General features: G+C 38.9%; 1 protein-coding gene across 3 annotated transcripts in view; it reads right to left on the bottom strand.

The window, feature by feature from the left end:
* Nucleotides 1–215: 215 nt before the first annotated feature.
* ASXL2 (ASXL transcriptional regulator 2) overlaps nucleotides 216–22,857 on the bottom strand; it is a 279,668-nt gene continuing 257,026 nt past the window's right edge. For all 3 annotated transcript variants that reach the window (XM_057558280.1, XM_007191266.3, XM_007191270.2), the window contains 4 exons: nucleotides 20,544–20,640; nucleotides 18,090–18,195; nucleotides 15,096–15,813; nucleotides 216–11,168 (listed from right to left, as the gene is read on the bottom strand). In XM_057558280.1, the coding sequence (XP_057414263.1) occupies nucleotides 8,685–11,168; nucleotides 15,096–15,813; nucleotides 18,090–18,195; nucleotides 20,544–20,640 (3,405 nt within the window). In that variant the 3' untranslated portion in view covers nucleotides 216–8,684. The remainder of the gene's footprint in view (nucleotides 11,169–15,095; nucleotides 15,814–18,089; nucleotides 18,196–20,543; nucleotides 20,641–22,857) is intronic.

Genomic DNA, 22,857 nt, shown 5'->3' with positions numbered 1-22,857 from the left:
ATTTTTGAAATACATTCCCTCTTCATGGCTCATGTTGAGTTCTTTAACTCTCTTTGCATGTTGCCTGAAGAGACTGGCATTCTCTGTAGTACCCAAATTTAGCCAGGACCCAGGGACAACTGTGCAATCAGGAACAGGGGAAGGGGAAACAAGCAGGTAAGTCATTCAATATGGTGTCTGGTTTCTTTGGAAAAGAAAAGGCACAGTCACTGGAGTAAAACTGTATGCCTTTATTACACATAAAATGAGTCGTTAAAATACAGTTTGTCCATGTGCAGAAACATTATTATACATTCAATTCTGAAGGTAGTTTTATACGACCAATAAAAGGAACAGTCTAAAAGTGGGAAGAATAAAGACAAGAGTGAGAAGGAGCTAAAAGGCAGAGCTTTATCTGTCAAAGTGCTAAGGCCTATGTGCACAAAGATTTTAAAGTAAGACCAACATAAGGTCATTTCTTCCATTCTGATTTCTCTTAAGGTATGATGCAATGAGTCACAGAATTAAGACGGGTTTAAAAAAAATAGGTCATAGCACTTACGGCTAAGAGAAAGGTTTTTAATTTCTAGAGTTCCACTTATCATGTACTCTAGATCTTTCATGGGTTCTAGAAATTTCGTGAAGTCTCTAATAACAAACTTGCTCTTCAATCAGTAGTTTATTATCAGAGAACAAATTGTCAGGTCCTTCCCAGCCCAGAATCTGTCTCCTTATGCAACAAGCAGGTGACCAAATTTGAGACTTTGGAAGAGTTTCATAATTTAAAGCTTGTTCAAAGTGATTACATATAGGTTCAGCTGGGGTCACTTCAAATTGCTATGTCTGAAAACCTAAAATGAAAACAACTGCTGACTTGGGGTCCAAGTCCAACTCCAGCATTCCCAAGCTCTAGGTATCTGAAAACATTAGACACTGGTGTTTTGAAAAGAACTGACCCAAGAAATGTAAAATTTTATGTACCACACTTTCCGTAGGAAGGACATAGACTGTGTGTAAAATAATAGTTATCTTCAGACATTTTGACGTTAAATGCATTGCTTTCTTATTGGGCTAATCTGAATTTTAAATATTAAGTACTTAAAAAGAGGATCCATGATTAAAGTTAATAAAGTGCTGACTCAAGTTGGTTTAATATAGTATTTATGAGCCAATGTCTGTGTCACTTAGACACAGGTGCACACTCCTAAATCCTGAGCAGTGGCAAAAGCTGTCACTAGATAGACAATATAGTTCAACAGAAAACTATTACTTAGCCCACAAAATGCCTCAAATCAAATTCCATGTTCCACTCACGGCAATTCATTACATTATGGGAACCCAAAACTTAAAAAAAAAAATTCGGTAAAAGGATAAGAATAATTCCAAGTTTACTTAAATCTATCTTAAATCCAGTCTTGGGTTTACCTTTCTTCTCTCCTAGGCACTCGATAGGTTTTGCAGTCAAGATGAAAGGCAGGATTTTAAAAATTCCCTTTAGTTTCTTTTGAGCTTGAAGAACCAGGGAAGTTGAGTTTGCAGTTATTCTTCAGGACAACCCACTATCTAGTCACAGCCCATCTCCACAGCTGATCATCTCTCTTCCAGGTTTAGTCTGTCCTTTTTGTTATAAGGAAATCTTTGTAGGGATTCCCTTTTTAGGTTAAGACTGAAAGATACACAGAGGTATAGAGATTCCTTAGTTTATACAGGCCCTATGAAAGAAACCCAATTTTCTATTTAATGTCACTAAGTATAAGGAAAATACAGGATATCTGCCCTCCTAGTTCCTGGACAGAGTTGAGACTGTATTACATGGTTACACCTCATAACTTTTTGACTAAAAGGTGAACATGGATATTTTGGAATACAGAATTCAAGTTGCAAATCCAGTAACCCAGGTAAGGAAAGTTCAATAATAAGCACTGACAAAATATATTCATTTATCCTTTTAAAACCTTTCTACCAGAAAGTCTTAAAGAATTAGGATTTAGGCCACTTTATAAGGGGTAGTGTCCGGCTGAAGCCTCTTTTAATTCAAGTTCTGTGACTTAGAAGTAGAAAGGAAAAAAAAAATCAATTCTACAATATTAGAATAAAAAGAACAGTAATTTTATCCACTATGGAGGGAAAAAGGGGATGAAATATCTCTAACAATTTTAAATGAATACGCTTCCTTCTCACCAGTCTATAAGTTGAAAATCAAGGTTATGTTTTTTTATTCCCTTTAGCTTATTTTGGGTTTGACAGGAAAGCTGCATTATTTACCACACTGTTATTTGAAAGGGTTAGCTGAACCTAAGATGAAGCATCTTTACTGACATACTGAACAGTATTCATTGAATGGGATTGCTTTCGGCCTGATTTTCTCAATTTAGGTATTACCAAGAGATTCCTTGAAATTCTGATTAATCTCTAGATCTTCCAGTGACAGTTGTCAAAAAAAGGTAAATTTTATCAACCTGGCTCCTCAATTCCACACTGTAATTTCATGTAGGGGCAATGCCTTTCTTTTCTTTCTTCATGTTTTGCCAAGTGCCTCAAATGCTTCTATTTCATAGTTCATTTACTCTTAAACTTCCAACACGTCTTGGGAAATAACGTAGCATGCATTACTCCTTGAGCTGTGAACTAGACATGTGCTGTATGGTTACTACTTTTAGGAAGACCTTTTACAACTTACATGACTGCTTTTCTTTACCTTTGCTTAACCAGAACCTTAGCACAGTGCTTAGCACATAGATGTTCAAAAGGTATTTGAATTAGTGAATAACATGATTTATGTACAAGAACTAGAAACATGCGAAATTTGTGAAGACCACTCTTGGTCAACTAGTGTTAAAAGCAATGAACACAGGTTTCTAAGACTCTGTGATGTAAATAAAGGAAAGCTGGGGATCCAAGTTGAAGCTGTGTCATGATGTACTGCTCTTTCTCGATTAACTGCAGTCCAACTATAACTTAGGGTCCTATGTCATTACCTGACTATGAATTTTACTTCCTATGAGGTAGGAATAAATAACAGTTAAGTACATATTAGAAATTGGGGGGGGGGTCTTTGTAAACAGTCATCATGAACTGGTTCACACACATTTAAATATTTCACCTTCATTCCTATCTACCATATATGGGAATTACGAGGATGCAGATGTTCCCTGAGACTTAAAATTTTTCCTTTAGAAATAGGGTATTTTCAGCAAAGACTTAGCGCTGTTCTCTTAGACATCTAAACTATTTTCAATGTTTTGGGCAGCCCTATGTTTGAATTTTCAATTTTTGAAAAATGATAAGGCCGTCTTTTAAAAAACATTCTTGGGACTTCCCTGGTGGTGCAGTGGTTAGGACTCTGTGCTCCCAATGCAGGGGGCACAGGTTCTATTCCTGGATGGGGAACTAAGATCCTGCATGCCACAGAGCGTGGCCTTACGGGGTGGGGGTGGGGGAAGCATTCTTCTTAAGTATCCTTACTAATTTCCAAAAATTGCTGTTTTTATTAGTTAAAATAACCACAACTGAGGAATTATGGGGAGAACTAGTGAACTACAATTAAAAGTGTTTCATGGGTCATTAAGATATTCTTCAAACTCTGACCTTATTTCCTTTCAGGTCACCAATAAAGCTATATATTATTCATTTTTAAAGAACAGACTATACGCCTTTATTCCCAAAGACTATCTAGGTATCCTTTTGCTTCCTCAATCATATCCTAAAACTAAATATTTACAATCACAAAATGACTTCTCTTGGACAGCAGGACTCGATTATCTCTAGGTATGGTTAACCTCTCCAAATGTTTGGCTCAGTCCTCATTTCCATAAACACCCTTCCTGACATCAGGGAGATCAACATTCAAGTTCTCTTAGCCCTTCTATTTCCAGATCAATTGGGAAGGACATAAAACTGGCTACAAAACTCACTTCTCAAAGAAGGGAAACAGAAAAAAAGTTTTCTATTGTCTTCACGATATTATTTCTTCACATAAACCCTACAGCCTGGAAGGTGGTGGAAGTGAATGTTTGCTAATGAATTATTAACCACTGTGGAGAAAGGAAAACCTATTCCCGCCCCCACCACCCCGAGATATTTTCTTGCCATTCTTTGTCTTAGAAGCAAACAATGGGCACATTAAAAAACAATGCACTGTGTTTTGTTTTTACTTTCCCAGTAACATTAGGTGGTTAGGAGAGAGAACAGTTCAAGGGTGAAAGCACAGAGACAGACATGTTAGGAGAATTTAATATTTTTACTAGAGTTTTGAAAGAAATACGCTACCCTGATTTATCACCAAATTCCTCATTTTACTATTTTCTATGCAATCTGTTGGTAATCTTCCAATAGTAGTATAAGGCAACAACTGAGGGCCCTTACCCACACCACTTTCACATGTATGTCAGACCTCAAGATGCACCGAAAACTCCAAGGTTTTTATTTCCACTTTAATTATCTTTTACTTAATAATAAAATGAAAAATAAGAATATATGAATACATACAATCTATATACATATATTTATTGCAAATACTTAAAATTCTTATGTAAAATGATTTTTCTATATTTGTGAAAAAATATGACTTTTTAAATGGTGTTGACACCAACTTCTCTGTACATACCCTCAATTCCAATGTTAACAATTCCTTTAAAAAGGCAAAAGACACAAAAGTTTAGCATTTACCAAACCAGTCTGTACAAACCTTTTAGCCAGAAGGAAAAAAAAATAGCTTGTGGTAAATAAGTCAATTTTCTATTAAAATAAAAAATAAACTCCAAAACTCTTCCCCTTATTGCATTTTTTTGGAAATAATCTGAGTGTCTTTAGAGTAACTTCCTTTGAAATAATTTGTGCCTTAACAGTGAGGCCCTACATTAAACATACCTTATATGAGAAATTCAAAGTCTCCCACTGTCACTTTTTACATAGATATTAAAATATATATTACTTAAAATATATTACTGGAAAGCTATTTTTAAAATTGATCTTTAATAGTTGTATCAAATGTAAAGCATTAAAAAAAATAAGTAACCAAGAATCTATGAAGGTCTTACTTCCAACTTTAGGAACTGTTTTACCTATTGTTCTCTTTCAATAGGTTATGTAGGTATTGAAACACGGTAGGAAAGATCCCTGCCTATCATCATGTTTCTCGGAGTCTCTTTGGACTATTCTATAAATTGAGCTGCAAACTACCCTTGGCCAAGTTTTTTTACTTAGCACATTGTTGTAATACAACGGGGAGACTTTTCTCTCCTTGCTGTGAAATCTCTAGGTCACAGAGAAAACAACCCTGGTACTGCTGACAATGAGCTCTAGAAACAAATAGTGATGTAATGACCAGAGAAGACCCCCTCATTATAACAAATAATTTCACCCAAGAGTTCTTCAAGGACTCTTAGGTGAAGAAAGGTAATAAGAGCAATTAGGATGGTAAACGGTCCAATTATTAATGTACGAATTTATGCCTTCACCTGGAAGGCAATGACGTCTTCCTTTGGCTATTTATTTAAATCTGTGCTAACTCCTAAAATATCTACACTGTGTGCCTTCCCAGCCCATATAAGTATGCTTCCCCTGCCCCAAGAAAAATTTCCCATCTGCCAGACCTTATTCTTAAAGATGTTACATGGGGTACCACAGACAGCTTCAGTATCTTCAACACAGGGGTTACGTAGGGCAAACAACTCCAGGTTATTTTGGCTTTATTTTCTGTTTAATAGGATGGAGAATTTTAATAAAAATTCTTTAAAATTTAGGGAGTCTTCTCTACTAGACAACTTAGAACATTCGCAAGTAAGACTGAGATGATATATTGTTAATGCCACCTCCCCAAGGTGACCTGAAGCGGAAGGTTATCTGAAGGCTTGAGAAGCATACCCTGGAGGCATAAGCATCAGGCATAATGCCTGACTAGTCACTGGAAATAGTGCAACTTAATACCATAAAAATAAGCTTAGCACTTATTAGAAACATTTCAGACTGAACTGAAAGGTAAAGTAACTGAAAACCTAAGATAAAAACTGCTTTAAAGGTACTGGAATACCATATTCTAATAATTTAAAGGTTTTCTTGTTCCTACTATTTCATTTTCAAAAGGGCCAGACTGTAATTTTTCTTTTCAGCTCAGTCAGCACATAAGATGAATGACCTTCTATGTGAAACTGATTTGAAACCAACTGATAGATTGCATTCAATTTTCTACCAATCTAAGAGAATCTAACTATTCTCTCATTCAGTCAAGAGTGAGGCAGTGTACCTAGTTGACGATTTATTGAATATTTTATTAGCTGGGTATTATTTGTAAAGAGAATCTGGTGAATAGTAATGCTTAGGACCTAATCTGCAAGAGCCTGGGTCAAGATGAATAGGCACGATATGGTTTACTCTCTAAATGGACTTGAAAATCCCTGATGCCTTTCCTCCCTTCCTGGTTAGTCTGTCCATCCTCAGATTAAGAGAACCATGGAGGAGAGACTTTCTATGATAGGAAAGGTGTGAAGAAGAAAAATCATTTTGAAAATCCAAATTGGTTAACTCGTGCTCACCGTGGGGTCAGTTCTGAAACAGTCAACCACTTCTGGCAGGCAGACCACCCCTCAGTCCTGCCACTCAAGTGGGGAGTGAGGAAGCTGAGAATGGAGAGTTTTAACTGGCAATAGGTCTTTTTAACACCCCCTGGGATTACCCAGGGCACTGAAAGTTTGGGAACAGAACCATGGTTTCTGACTCCTACTGGTTATTGGTTGGAGAACTTGCTCCTTATCCCTGGATCCTGACAGATTTCTTACCTCTTAGCTATGTGTTTGCTGGAAGAAAAAGGGAAGTTAGAAGGACATCAAATTATCTTGGCTGAAACTAGAACACAGATATTAATCCTATATTTGCTTTGGGCCACAAAAAACTCAGAAACAAAAAATAAAAAATAGAAGTAAATAGTTTCTTATGGGGTTTGAAAGTATTAAAAGAGTGTATGTATAATGCAGGAGGTGAGGTAGGGAGGGGTGGGTAGCAGAATGGGTGCAAAGCTAAGATTACTACTGCCTACTTGCCCCTAATCTGGAATGTGACTTAGTTAACGAGTTTAAACTGTTCTGCATTTTGTATATATCACATCCTGAATATTAAGTACAACTATGACTGTACTAGGTTGCACTAATAATATATGTCCTTTACATACATGAAATTAGGAGATTTGAAATCAATATGCAAATGATGCACACTGACAATCCCCAACTTTTTAATACCGAATTCTGGTAAATTGTAGATTTATTTTAATGTTCTTTAACCATGACCTAAATGTATGTACTCAAAAATTCTTTAGTCACTAGAGACAGGATTCAACAAAAAGGAAACAAAAAAGAATAAACAAAAACAAACAATAAAAATTTGCAGCTGATTTCTTTTCCTTTCTAGATGTTCCCTAAGTCATTCACTAAAGCCCCTTTACATTAGAAATTTCTAGTGCGTAGAGAGTAGTCCAAGAAAGGGGACATGTTTTCTAAAACAGGAAAAATGTCTGACTTTTACTGTGTGTGTGTGTGTGTGCACGCACACGTGTATGTTCAGAGTAATACATAAGATTACTCCCATGTTCCTCAGATGCCCGGGAGGTCAAAACAGGTTTAACAGAATGGGCAAATGTGGTATTAATGAGTTTTTCTACCTGTAGCAACAGCTGACTGTAGAACATTAGGTAACAGGTTGGGAGAGAAGAGGATGAGAGGGGCTACTTTGTTTCTAGTGTTAAAATTGTTTTCCAAAGTTCTTTATGTTCAGTTCAACAGTTTCTGCACCTTTACTCTGCTTACCCAACAAAACACAGTTCAAATCGCCCTAACACTTTTCTGTTAATTTTATGCTAGTATTTCAAACTTGTTTGTAAGCTCCCACGAATGACTAAATCCTTGGAGATTATTGCTGGAATTACTGCCCTGCACAGGTGATGGTAACCCAAGGGGCCCAGCGAGGCAAACTTTTCATGGACCACACTCCCTGCTTCAGGGCAAGGGAGTGGGATTAGGGAACAGCAGGGATCCGCAAACTGCAAGCAGAGTGCCTGGCAATAGTACTGGTTCATGGAAGCCAAGAACCAAGTCAGAATTTTCAGAGTCTGAAGTACTGCCTGTGAAATTAATACCTTATCACCAAAAATTTGAACTTGAGAAGGTTCCATCTAAGGTAAAGGGACGGTGTAAACCCTGAATCCACTCCTGCGAAGGCTGAATAACCTATGTAAAGCCTGCAGTCAGACAGTCAAGACATAATCAACATGGTCATTTCTTCAGACCATTCCCTCACTCCTTTCTTTTCCTAGCCTCTTAAGAAAGGGCAGAAGGGAAATCGCTTCCTTTCACCATGCATTGGCATTAAACTTTTCAAAGTCACATGAAGTGGAACATCAATCTGAAGTCAAAGTAATACATTATTACCTCAACACCTGGAAAAATGTTAAAACAAGATGTGACATATTTACATGATTTTGTAAGTGCAAACTTGTCACAAATTCACAAAGTCTTGCTTGACTTGGACTTACTATACAAGGTGCTTTTCCTCTAAAATGTAAGATCTGTACTCTGTATTCCTGATTAAGTAACACTTGTCTCTTAAGACAACTGAAACCTAGTTTATTTCTGTGATTCCAAAAGAACTCAAAAACCACATCTGTCAACCCTTCCCCCTTCCTGCCTCCTTTACAGTGTGTTCTCCTTCTAGTCTCATTACCGAACGACAAGGCAGGAGACACACAGTTTGGAGGGGCCAATGCAATCATCGTGGCAGAAGGCTCCACACCCCTTGCACATGATCATGGCTTTCAATCGGCAGTAACATTTCGAAGGTGTGTCCTCTATGCTGTTCTCTTCAGGAAAGGCCTGAACAGGAATGGTCTGGCCGTGGTTGCTGGGATTCATAGCTTGGCCAGCAGGGATGGTCGTGACAGTCACTGAAAAGGACATGACATCCCCGACATTGCTAGGTACCTGGCTACAGTCAGGCATCCCCGCTACGGCGGAGTTATGGTCCAAGTCCGATGAGGTGGAGACGTTGATCATGCCTCTGTAGCTTGGCCCAATCTGTGTGGGGCTTCCATACAGCTTTGGGGTTTGCAGCGGTGGAAGGAGTAGAGACTGATGGGTAGGACTGTCTGCAGGTAGAGGAAGAGCAGTAGAATTGAAAAGCTCGGGGCTGCTCCGCACGGTCTTACCTCTCACCACGTGAGCCATCTGCTTCTGTGCTGCCTGAATAAAATCTCTGGCTAGGGTCTTCTCATCAAATGTTTGGCTTCTAGTGAACAGGTAATTTTCCTTGCTTAAAGTGGTTTGCTCAGGCACTGGTGTCTCTGCCTTCACATTCTTTTTAGCTGAACAGTCACTGGTGGATAGGGTTTCTCTACTGTGGGGTCCTGAACTTGCTTCACACTTGCCAGAACTCTGGGAAGCCTGCGGCTCCTCCTTCACCATGACAGATTCTTGCTCATCACCAGTACTTTCCTCATCAGTATCATCTTCTTTACCGCTGCTACTATCTCCTGCTGCATTTTTACAATCTGTATATCCCATTTTCAAGGCCTCAGTGGGGCTACTTAGACAAAATCGGTCTTCGGGGTTTACAGAATGGGTCCTCCTAAGACTCTCTGAACCCCGGCCATAGGTGGAAATGTTAAGTAAGTAGTGACCTGCCATTGCAGGCTTGGATGTCCTTCTGCCAGCAAAACCCAGCATAAACCTCTGGCTTGTGGAGATGTCCTCTAACTGGAAACCTGAGTGAGTGAAGTTGAACTGGGAGGGCTGCACAAATGAGAGAACATTCTGCCTCCGAACCCTTTGGATGAGCGTCTGAAGGATCTGATCTTGGGTTGCTTTACTTAGTCCTTCTTGGTATTGGTGTGTATCAATGCTAGCGTCCCTTAGATCCTTACCTGAAAAGAGCTGAAGGGGTCTTGGAACCTGGGGGAGCTGCTTACTTTGCAAACTTTTACCCAGTTGCTGTGTAGCTGGATGGGACTGTCTCTCATTAACTTCCTCTCTGGTGCTATTTTCTGTTACGCTGGTACCTGCGAGTGCTCCTATCATCATCCCCTTTTCCTCTTTTGTAGTTAGTGGAACAGTTTTCATTTCAACTTTGGTGAGAGGTTTAGGCAGAATTTGCTCCAGGGGAACATCTTTGCCTTGCAGCAGCTGAGTTACCAAAGGATTATTAGCAGGGATATTAGAGCTTGGCCTCGAAATGGGTCCATTCACACTTGAAGAAGCTCCCAGGGTCTTAAGGCTAGAAGCTGCTGGCAAAGTGCTCGAGGATGGAGCTGATCCAGTAGGTGCTATGGTTACAACGACCTGGGGTACAGGAAGCTTCTCTAAAGAGGCTGTTGTTAATAAAGATGTTAAAGGGGAGGGAGTCATATCCACTGAAGCACTAGCACTTATCTCTGCCGAGGCTGGAGGGTTTGGTGTATTCTTACTAGAACCTGCTTTGGGCTCAACTGTGCCATCGACTGCAAAATGAACAGGTGAGGCACCTGCGATTAGAGCAGGATCTGCTGGAGTAGGAGGTGCTTTCTCCTGCCTACCATTACTGGGCCCCTGTGGGTGGCTAAGAGAGGCCACCGTGGCTGCCACCCTGGAGGGATTCAGTTTTTCATTACTTACTTTCCCTAAAGCTGGTGGGGGTGTGTTAGCGTGGGCTGGTGACGGGACACTTGAGCACGCTCCACTGATGGCAGATGGTGGAGGCACTGAGGAGGTTTGCTGTAGTTGTGCTCCAGAGACACTGTGAGACTGTGCCTGGCCTGGGGTCTTGGTCTCAGATTGGGGCTGAGTCTCTGGACCACAGGGTAAAAGCTCTCTCGTACCTCCCCTGCTTCCAGTTCCTGCCAGTTCCAGTGTGGGGCCCTTTCCAGTTTCACTGACTCTGTTTGAGTCTGGACTCCCTCCTCTAGCAGTTCTCCTTTCAGCCCCCTCTCCTGGTCCTTGTCCACCCCCTGGGCCAGGTCCTGGAATGGTCCCTCCAACCGAGGCGGCTGCAGCAGCTGCGGCTGCAGCAGCAGCTGCTGCCCTCTGTGCTTTGACCAGCTGGGCTTTTGCTTTGATGTCTGCGAGAGTTCTGGCTCCTGTTCTGTTAGGACTAGTGATGGAGATTGGAAAACGAGCCCTGGGAGAGACCTGCGATGTAGGAAACGGCATGGGGGAGATTCTGGAGACCGGGATCTGAAAGAATTAGGGGGGAAAAAAACAACAGAGCTTAGTTTTCATTTATAAGAGCAATCAAACTTCATTAACACAAATTCTGAGTAGGGTGAACCCTATGACAAGGACGGGAAGCCTGTGACTAAGAGACCAAACCATGGGGACAGCCACACAGGTTTGTCTCCAGGGTCCTTTCACCTCCTCTACTGGTGCCAAGGACTCCCCTCCCTCGACATCCACTCCCACCCCAAAGCCTCAAACCTCTTCTTACAACACAGCTCTCTCTTAATGTCACTACTACTCATAATAGCTGATCACTTAAGATAGAGACCTTTCTATGGTATCTACACTTTAAAATGCGTGTAAAAGCGAGAAGACAGAAACAGAAGAAATAAAGAAGTAGCACACCATTACTGTCTTTTACTTCTTGGCTTTACTACCGAGGTCCAGAGGAAAATTCTTGTTCTCTTCTCCTTTACACACGCACACTTGCACAGCTAAGCATATAGGCTGAATTATCTCAAATTACAGAGGCTTCTAGACTGCACTGGAAGGAAGACAGTGTGTGATCCACTCTGCCCACCCACATGACGGGGTAGGTATATAATATCTGTAATGTTAACCAAAGTCATTCTCACCCCCTGCTGGCATTATACTTATTTGTGGAGCTTTTAAAAAATATACATCCTCTCAGTCCTGTCCCTAAAATTACAAATTAGAACTCCTAGAGAAAAAATGCATTTCTAAAAAGCTTCTTACGAGATTCTGATGCATCATTAGGTTTGAAACCACTGATTTTCATATCACAAAATATTATACCTGAAAGGAATCTGACTCCTGTTCAAAACAATACTTTGAAAGCTACTGGAATTAATTAGAATGAACCAGTATCGGGGCCTTTCTAAGAGTTGGCAGAACTTAAAAGAGCAAAAAACTGTTACAGATGTTCTAGGACATGTAATTAAAAACATATTAAGCTGCTGAGCTCTAAGAAAATGAATGTCATCTTTCTGGAACTCCTTAAATTGAGACTAATAAAGTCACTAAAGATTTTTCATTATCTGCAATACCCATTTCTAAAAAGGTCAGCAGTCCTGAAGAATTCTCTGTCATTCAGAAGTTAGACCTGTAGGATTCTGTAACACCTGTCACAAAGCCCACATATTTCTCATCATGAGATATACTCAATCTCTCTCTGAAAGCTGAAATCTGCTTTACATCCAACTGCATACAGTATTTTAGAAGCTGCCCAGAGTAAGAAAGAAGCAACTGTTGCCCCTTGGTAATACCATCTAGAAGAGACAACTAATAGGGGGAAAAAAAGATAAAACTAGAAAATTAAAAACAAGAAAGTAAAAAGCACAGTTGTGTAGGGGAATCATATATAGGGAACAAGCAACCTTACATTAGAATAATCTTGAGAATAACAACATATCCAGCACAATAAAGGATACCTATCATAATGACTGAATATCATTAATAACATGTTGATTAAATAAGGACAATCCTTAAGAGTGGTTAAAATAAAAAGTTTTAATGCTTAAAAATGATAATTTTCAGTTATTTATGTAACTAGTCCTATTACCTGTTTATGTAGAATAAATGAGATGTTATACTTTTTTTTTTTTAAGTACAAAAACCACACACGCTTTCTAGGCACTGATAACAATTCAACAATTTAACTTATTGAGAAGCCCTACCCTGGTATAGCAAAGGAATTAGATTCTTTCTATTATGATTGTACACTGAATGGAAAATACATAATGTCTGTTTGAGTTGTCCATCTCTCTATATACATATATGTATATATTTTATATTGTAGATATGCATATATAAAATAGATATATGTGCATATATAATTTTATACACATATACATATATAACATTTGTAATAAAATTCAAATTTTGTTTTTCTATTTAAGTTTTGTTTAAAAGATTTTGTTCTGTTATAAATTACATTAAGCTTTGTCTAAGAAAATGGGATTTGAGATAGGGTCTAAGGTAAGAGAGTTACTAAAGCAACTTCTGGTGGAAAGTTTTTGGGGAGATGAGGAAGGAGAAGTAAAAGAAAGGAAAAAAGTTAAATAACATTAACTTGGTCACAATGGATTTAAGTTTTCAGTGTAGAGTCTCTTTGGATTAGCAGAAAGATGAGGAAATAGAAATGATGGTTCTTACCCAGTGTCATTTATATAAAGTAAAACCTAGACTATAACTCAGCTCTCAGGTTTAGAGATAAGTTCTCATTGACATGCATTAAAGAAAGGTTTCTCATATTTTTATAAGAAGAAGAATACAAATCATTATCATAAAACTCAGAATCTCTAGCAAAGCATGACAGTGTATGCTAATGGTAGAAAAATATCAAAAAAAAAGAAAAAGAACAAAGGAGAGATTCCTAAGTGCTGAAATCACAAATCTTAAAATTAAAAAGTAATGAAGGGCTTCCCTGGTGGCGCAGTGGTTGAGAATCTGCCTGCTAATGCAGGGGACACGGGTTCGAGCCCTGGTCTGGGAAGATCCCACATGCCGCGGAGCAGCTGGGCCCGTGAGCCACAATTGCTGAGCCTGCGCGTCTGGAGCCTGTGCCCCGCGACGGGAGGGGCCGCGATAGAGAAAGGCCCGCGCACCGCGATGAAGAGCGGTCCCCGCACCGCGATGAAGAGTGGCCCCCGCTTGCCGCAACTGGAGAAAGCCCTCGCACGAACCGAAGACCCAACACAGCCAAAAATAAATAAATAAATAAGAAAATCCTTTAAAAAAAAAAAAAAAAAAAAGTAATGAAGAACATCATACTATTATGATGCAAAATGAGGAGATAAGTCTCACAGTGCATGAAACAGGTCAAGTACTAGTAACTTGAGTGTTTCCAAGGGGTATTTCCAGGTAGGACTTCGGTTAGTCTAAGTTGAATAAAAAAGGGAAAAAAGTATTTCTATTTGGCTTATTTTTTTTTTACTTGTATTCTAATGTGAATGAATACTACCCAGTGCCTGGGTTCATAGCAGACACAATAGTGTTAATAAATACTATTAATAAAATGTATTAAATCAATAAATACTATTAATAAAATGAAGAATGAACTGCAAACTGATATTAGGCACAAGCCCAAGTACACACTAAGGCAGTGACACTGCTACAGAAATTTAAAAGATCGGATATGCAGCAATATAGGGCTAAGACACAAGTTAATCCCATATCCTAAGCAGTAGAGCTTAGCAAGGCTATGCCATCTTACTAAGGTCCCTCAAGTGACCAGCGGTGACTCATGGCAGCCACACACATTTCCTTTAAAAGGCTGGAACTAAAAGGTAGTTCCAGACTCTCAGAACATCAAATCAGCTATGGCAGCAATAACTGACACATTATTGACTGGGAATTTTTGTAGATACTAATGCCTGTGGCTGTAATACATCTCCAGTCAATAAAGTGTTACATATCATGGCTCTTGATACAAAGATGTGATCTCTTAATCACATCAATGACCTCCTCCTGTTTATTATTATACTTATTATTTTGTCACATGAGACAAAATACTTTCCATAACTGTCTTAAAATACAATAGTAGCCAGCAGGGGTGTGGGTGGAGGTGGACTGCACTAGATATTCAGATATCTGAATAAGTATTCAAACCCCAATAAAGATCTGTGAGGACGCAGTTCTTTTTTTTATGATTTTTTTTTTATTGGAATATAATTGCTTTACAATGTTGTCTTAGTTTCTGCTGTAGAACAAAGTGAACCAGCTATATGTATACATATAAGGATGCAGTTCTAAATGCCTGTTTCTTAATAATTTTACTCGTATATGACCACAGTTACATGCATATCAAATATATACAGCTGCTTCTGCATTAAGAAATACCACAAATATCTGAAACTTAGTAGGTACAACCAAAAACTTAGTGTTCAGACCATCTTTCTTTTTCAATTCTTCCCGCTCTCTTACCTTGAGAGGTGGTACTTTCCGCACCTGGAACCTGTCCCCTCTACTGAGAAAGGGCTGTGGGGAGACTTGAAATGGCTGCTGGTGCTGGCGATTCTCAGTGACACGTGGTCTTTTCTCCCAGTTTGTAGGGGCCTCTTCTTGGGTGACAGAAGATTTCCTCTTGAGGCTTTCTGGGCTGTGATCAGCCAGAGTTGATGGAGGCTCTTTCATAGTGGTCTCCTGTAGACCTGCTTCTACTATGGGCTTCACTACTGTTGTTTCTACCCCAGGGCTCTTCGGTTTGCTCAGGGATGTAACTAAAGCTTCTTGGCTTTCATTTTTGTTATAATTTGAAGTTGTAGTGAGATGATTCTCTTTCTCAGACTCCTGTTCAGCAGAGGCAACTGGCTTTTGCTCCAAGAGAGCCTCATCCTTTGGGCACTTGATGGGAGGAACGCTGCTAAGCTCATTTGTATTGGTAGCTGAGGAAAGTAGGGGCTCTGGGGATTTGGAGTTTGGCTGCATCTTATCTTGGCTTTCATGCTCTTCTTTTCTGACTGGTGATGGCAGTTGCAGTACTTCTTCTTTAGACACTAACTGGGGAATTACTGGGACTATACTGACAGGAGAGGCCTCTGAAGGAAGCATGGATTTTGGTTGCTCAGCTGGGGTTTTCTTTACTTTGGGATCGTTGGGTGAAGCTGTCAATTTCTTTGAATCTTCAAGGCTCAGGCCAGAACTAAAAGGTGGAAGAAAGAAATACTGTAGTTGAGAAATGGCCTATGTTATTGAATATATTATGAGATAATGGTGTATGACAATGTCTAGAAGAACCTGTGACACTTAGTAGGTAATTTTCATATATTATCTTCACTATTATTATTAGTGAAGGGTCTGGAGCCAGAGTGCCTGGATTCAAATCCTGGCTCTGATACCTACTATCCATGTAATAAGTAAGTGACTAGCCTTCTGTATCTCAGTTTCTTTAATTGTACACTGAGTTGCTATTATGAGTAACTAAATTAATGCATGTGAAGTACTTAGAATAGCACCTAGCACATAATAAAAGCTCAATATAATGTTAATTATTATTATTACTTCTGCTTACAAAGGGGCTACATTGCCTAGAGGCATGGATCACAGACTACCCACAGAGCAGTTAAAGAAGACAAAGATCCATGTACCCTGGGACTGTGGGTTTGGACTGTGATCAGCTCTACTCTGCAGCACCTGCAGAAAGGCTGGCCCAAGAAATCTCAGAGACCCCGAGGAGACAGCAGGAGAGCTGGCTGCCAATATTCGCTAGAGGTTGAAAACGAGAACTCACTTGGTATAGCTCTAAAATTCTGAGATCAAGTGCCTCTGAGCTATCCTGGGAGTGAAGAACAAGTGAGACTTCCACAGTGTGGCCTGGCTAAGAGCTAGGCTACCCTGTAGGGGTCACTAGAGACTCCTCTTACAACAAGCAAAAACAAGATAGCCCTCTTTGGTGACTTCAATAATCAGTACTGCACCCCTGAGATGGAATGGCTAAGGACAAATCTGGACAGTAATCAAATATAGTCCTTCCAAAAAGCTGGCAAAAAAGTAATAGCTAAAAACAGAAAGACCCAAGAATGGCTGTAATGCTCCATCTTATAAGGAGGGAATGAACAATATTTATGGAGTAACTGCTACCTATAATAATGGTCTAAATGTATTCACCCTCGTTTCTGTAGAAAAGCTCAAAGCTCATACCAAGAAGGTAGAAAAATTGGTGTACAGTGCTCTTCATCTCATTAGGAATCACTTCTGAAATGACCATGAAGGGGATCAAGGAACACTACATGGAGATAAGGAAAAGAGCCATTCGTTCTCAAGCTATGGTTATGGAATATCCTTAAAGGCTGCCATCAGGTAGGAAGGGAGACTAATAGACAATTAAAACTCTGGGTGTTCAATTCTATTTCAAACAATAGCTCCACTGTCATCTATTTAAGTGTCCCCATTAAGATTTTTTTTTTTTGGCTGCACTGCATGGCTTGTGGGACCTTAGCTCCCTAACCAGGGATTGAACCTGGGCCACAGCAGTGAAAGCGCCGAGTCCTAACCACTAGAACACCGGGGAAATCCCCCCATTAAGATTTTGTTAGGAAAAAAACTGACTCAGACTATAGCCCCTTGAGAAAAGGGTCTGTATCTTGATTCAGCTATGAATATCTTCCAGTGCCTTCTACAGAAGAAAGGCTGTTTAATTACACGTTGAATACAATGGTCCATATTACAGGATTCCTTAGTGATTCTGGATAACTTATCCTATTGTGGGATAACTGACTACAATAAAAAAATGTATAGAACTTCAGTATTCTTATACATTATAAAGTTACTGGAAGAAAAACCAATCTATTCAAAGTAAGGACTCTAATTCAAGATAATAATTTTTTTTTTTTTTTTTTAAAGAAAACACACCATCTACAATGGTAATGTGTTAAGAGTCAAGGATTGGGACTTCCCTGGTGGTCCAGTGGTAAAGAATCTGCCTTACAATGGAGGGGACGCGGGTTTGATCCCTGGTCAGGGAACTAAGATTCCACATGCTGTGGGGCAACTAAGCCCATGCGCCGTAACTAATGAGCTTGAGTGCCTCAACGAGAGAGTCCACGTGCTCTGGAGCCCATGCGCCCTCGAGCCTGTGCGCCACAACTAGAGAGAGAAAAACCCGCACGCCACAACTAGAGTGAAGCCCGCGTGCCACAAGGAAGAGCCTGCACACCACAACGAAGAACCCACGCACCACAACTAAGACTCGACACGGCCAAATAAATTAAAAAAAAAAGAGTCAAGGATTATGAGTAATCCAATTCTGGGTACCTAAGATTCGTAAGAAAAAAAAAATTTTTCTTGGTAAAAAACAACTAGTGAAAAAAAATGAAGGAAATTGCAGACTAGATTTTCTGGAAAGGTAATAAGATGAAGCACCACATGACGTATGTATAGGAATTAACACTGGTTTACAGAACCTGTCTTGATATTTACCTCTGACCATAGTAGCTTTCAAAGAATTGTTCTTTCCAAGGCTCTACTTTTTTCTCCTTCTCAATCTCTTGTCGAATTCTCACCTGCATCTCAGGTGTAAACTCACCTGTATGTACCAAGGGGGAAAAAAAAGATATTCAATAGAAATATGCTATTTGCTACTTTCAACTATTTGTAAATCATGACAGACTCATGCAGGAGTCAGAATACTATCACATGAAAGTAAGAGAAATGCCCCCAAATTCCTCACTGTAAGGGGAACTACCTAGGAGCTGTCAGGTGAAATAAAAACCCTTGCACGCCACTCCATGTAGTTGCCAGTGCGCAGCTGAAGTTAACTGTCCACTTCTCTGGGTCTTTCTTGTAGCAACCCTCATCTCTGCTTCAAATATCATAGTCCCTCTAGATTTCTTACAAACCTTGAGTCTGTCATTTCTCTTCCACTGGAAAAATAGTCATCTGGTCATAGGCATTCAGTAAATAATGCCACTGGACACTTTATTATTAAAAAGTTCTGTTTCTCCAAGGCAACCTGTGCTTTAGACCTTTTAGCTCTAACTGCATAATGAACAGTTATGGCCCTGCTTAAAGACATTTGAGGTTCCAGTAAAAAGGTAGGGAGTAGGAATTCCCTGGTGGCCCAGTGGTTAGGACTTTGTGCTTTCACTGCCGAGGGCCTGGGTTCAATCCCTGGTCGGTGAACTAAGATCCCACAAGCCGCACGGTGTGGCCAAAAAAAAAAAAAAAAAAAAGTAGGGAGTTATTTTGGAGTTGTTAGTTTTCTAATTGTTCCAGAAACTGTATGAGTCTAGTGCCCTAGCAACAAGACACTCAATATGCCAAAGACACAGCTGCTCTGAATATGCCATTTATTTTCAAAACTACCAACCATGCCTCAATTCTTCCCACTCTATCAGTAGAGAACAATGAATGTGCTTGGTAGGCCATCTTCAAACCTGTGACTCAGATAGGCTGTTTTTTTATTCTCTAATACCCAGGACATTAGAGAATAAGAAGTGGAAATGGTAGATTTGAAGTTTAAGACCTCCTGAGGGTAAGAAGAGGGAAAGGAAAAGTGTTAGAGGATAGTGGATATCACAATCCTAGGCATATGAGTGGGAGAAGAGGGATCTGGCTGTCAGAATCCAACCCAGAACTTCTGAATTTCTGCTCTTTGGTTGTGTCTACTGTGCTTGATAGAATGAGGAATAAATAGTACTGAATTCTGTTCACATGTATACAGTGTTCACAGTTTTTGCTGCTCACGAAATATGATCGCATGACTATAGGTATAGCAGTAACTGCTCATATGCAAAAAAAAGGTAACATAATAATCAAGGTATCACTGTTGATAATATCTACTTTTAAAAGTTGGGGAGTAGGGAACATAAATCCAAATTATTCTTTTTTTTTTTTTTCAAATTATTCTTAAAGAAAGTACTGGTAACAGGTATGTTTTAAAGTGCTCATGTGATTTTGACTCTTTCAGAAAAAGGGGGTCTCTGCTCAAGGAAATCTTCAAGAAAGAGAAAGGCTGAAAGTAATCAGTAAGAGATCCCTTCTACACAGAATTTGCCCTAAAAAGAAAAACAGCAAGGGAAAAGTCAACAACTACAGTGAAAAGTACAGATATTAAAAAAACCCACTGAAGCACAGGCAAAACAAAATCATTGTTTTTGGGGCCCGGATGTCTGTATTTTAAAAAAATACCACAAGTGATTATAATGAGCAGTCAGGGTTAAGAACTGTTAATAGTGACCGACACTACACGCTATGCAGACGCAGTCAATCAATCACTTTTTTATGCTTTATAATATACCCTCTGCAAATCTGTTAGATCAGAATTAGAAACATGGCAAAGCAGTAACCACAGTTAGCAATTCTTGATCATAACCTGTATTTATTAAAATGCTCTGGCTGCTACTGAACTGTACACTGCAAACGGGTGAATTTTACAGTACGTGAAACATTTCTCAAAGCAGTTTTTTAAAAAGTTCTTAGTTTTTTAGATTCTTTTTACTGTTAGTTTCATTGAGATTGGGCAGCAAGAAAGAAGTTATCTCACTGCTTACCAAACCATGATTCATAGCACCATAAAATAACTCTAATTCTATATTCTGCTTATTAAAATTCCAATTCCTAGGCATTAAGCTAGAATTAATGAAACAGAATCTTTAGGAATAGGGCCTAAAAGTCTACATTTTTTTTAGTTTACCAGGTGACTTTAAACCCTTAAAGAAACATGCTGCTGAACTCCTTCGGGAGCCAAACCTGGTTAGATGCTCTAAATAAAAGTCTAGCAATGTGTTTCACATAGAATAGCTAGTTCTACCCTATGAAATGTTCTATCCTTTGCCTTCCAAAACTGGGCAAATACCCATGGAGGCTCAGAGGTGCAAATATGCCTTCCAAGTCCATACACATCCTAGGAGACACATAAAGTTGAACACTTACCTTCTGAAAGTCTTTCCTTCCAGCCTTGGGCTGCTGAAGTGAAGAATTCATTATTAAGGGCTGAGCCATTTAACTTCATCAGACCATCTGGACCAACCTGGGTCAAAGAATAAGCCACAGAAAGCTTAGAAAGAAAGCCAATTGTATCATGTGGAATTTGATGTTCCTGTCCTTTTAGAAAAGAATGTGTGTAAGTTAAATTTTACAGAAACATGACTGTATCATACCATGCTGCTTATTATGGACACTTCTATTTTATAATGTAATATTATTTTTTTTCTAAAAAACTTCTTTCCTGTTTACCTCTCCTCCCTTCTTCCTCTCCTTTCAATTCCATTCTGCATTGGTTAATTATACTCAAAGAATCATCTGCAAACACATATATGAGGTACTTTTCTCACATAATACAAGTGGAAGTCTCTCCAAGTCAACTGGCATAGTTTTAGCTCCTTTATCATAGCTGCAGATTGTTTCACTGTATGAATGTCCCTCAATACATTTACTAATTTCCTGATCGTAAACATATATTTTGTTTCCAGTGCTTTCCCATCATCAACAAAGCTGCAATAAGCATTCCAGTAAAGATGATTATACTAGTGCTTTTTTCTATGCGATAGGTTCCGAAAGCAAAGAAATATTTGTGTGTGTGTGTGTGTGTGTGTGTGTGTGTGTGTGTAACTAAGAGACAGTTAGATTATTTTCCAGAAAGGCTAATAATTCACATTTCTACTAGAAATATACGAGCATACTCCTTATCTTGTGAACAAGAGATATCAACATGCTATTTAATTTTTGCCTATTAATGAGTTTGAAATGATTAGAATTTCCTTCATCCTGACTACTAGAGTTTTGTGTATCTTTTGGCATGTTTTTTGAATATTTACATTTGCCATCTAGTGAAATGCCAATTCCTATTATTTGCTCATTATTCTATGAGGATGCTTATTTTTAACTATCTTGTGAGAATCCTTTGCATGTTATACATAGTAAAACTGCCACATACTTTAAAGATATTTCCTCCAATCTATCTGTTCACTGACTTCATTTGTGATGTCTTGCCAAAAGGTTTTAAGATTCTTCTCTGCATTAGAGATTTTATTTATTAACTGTCATTCTGCCCAAAGTTAATATCTAGATTTCTACCAGAATCTCTATGCAGATTTTTCATTAATAAAATGATCTTAAAATTCACATGGAAAAAAAAAATTAATATGAAAAACTGAGAGGGGGGAATTGCCTTACCATTTATTAAGCATACCACACAAAGCCACTGCAATCAAAACAATTATTACTAGCATTAGAGTTAACAAAGAAATGAGTGAAAGAGGAGAGAGTGCCTATAAATATAAAATGCCTGTAAATGAATAGAATATATAACAAAGATGGTATTTCAAACTGAGAGAAAAAGATGGTCATTAAATATGTACTGCTGGAACAACTGGCCATCTAGTCGGTAGAAAATACGCTGAGCCACAATTTCAGAACAATATAAAAAATATTCTAGATGGATTAAAAGACTAAATTTAAGTTTAAAGTAATAAACAATTTTTTGAAGAAAATTTAGGTAATTATTTGGACATCCTAGGGATTAAGGAACTCAACTCACTTTATTTTCTAAATCTATCTGGGCCAATATTATTTTCCCCTGGCCCTAGAGCAGAAATTGGGAAACTTCCTGTTAAGAGATAGACTACAAATAGGCCATATACCCTCTGTTGCAACAACTCAACTCTTGACACTGTGGCAGAAAGTAGCTATAGATAATATGCAGAAACTAATGGGAGTGGCTGAATGCCAATAAAACTTTCTTTACAAAAACAGGCAGTGGGCTGAAATTGGCCTGTGGGCTACAGTTTGCTGGCTACTGATATGTACCCTATAGATTTGGCAGAGGAGTAACAGGCTTCCCTATGAGGACAGGTCATCCAACATCTCCTTGAATATTCCAGTGCTGTGCAAGTTTCTCCAAAACAAGTCAATCCATTCTACAATTTAACAGCTCCAACTGTTTAAAAAAATGTTATTTTAACCCCAAATTTGCTTCCTGGAGAAACGAAGAAGTTTACCTCTTCCACAGATTGGTCTTCAAATATATCTGAAGAGAGATGTTTTAATCCATGCCCCTCCCTTGTTCCTTTCTCTGGTCTAAATAATGTTTTTCGACTGTTCATTGTTGAGTACTCCATACACTAAAAGATGGTTTCCAATGTTTCATGTTAGTAATAACCAGAATTTTTGATAAACTCCAAATTTCATCTGACAATGAAGCAGAATTTCATTAATAAATTCACTAATAAACTCCATACTCCATATT

This window comes from Balaenoptera acutorostrata, chromosome 12 (genome assembly GCF_949987535.1).
Source record: "Balaenoptera acutorostrata chromosome 12, mBalAcu1.1, whole genome shotgun sequence".
NCBI classification, from domain to species: Eukaryota; Metazoa; Chordata; class Mammalia; order Artiodactyla; family Balaenopteridae; genus Balaenoptera; species Balaenoptera acutorostrata.
The sequence above is the reverse complement of the archived record's forward strand: the minus strand, read 5'-3'. Positions and strand labels throughout refer to the sequence as shown.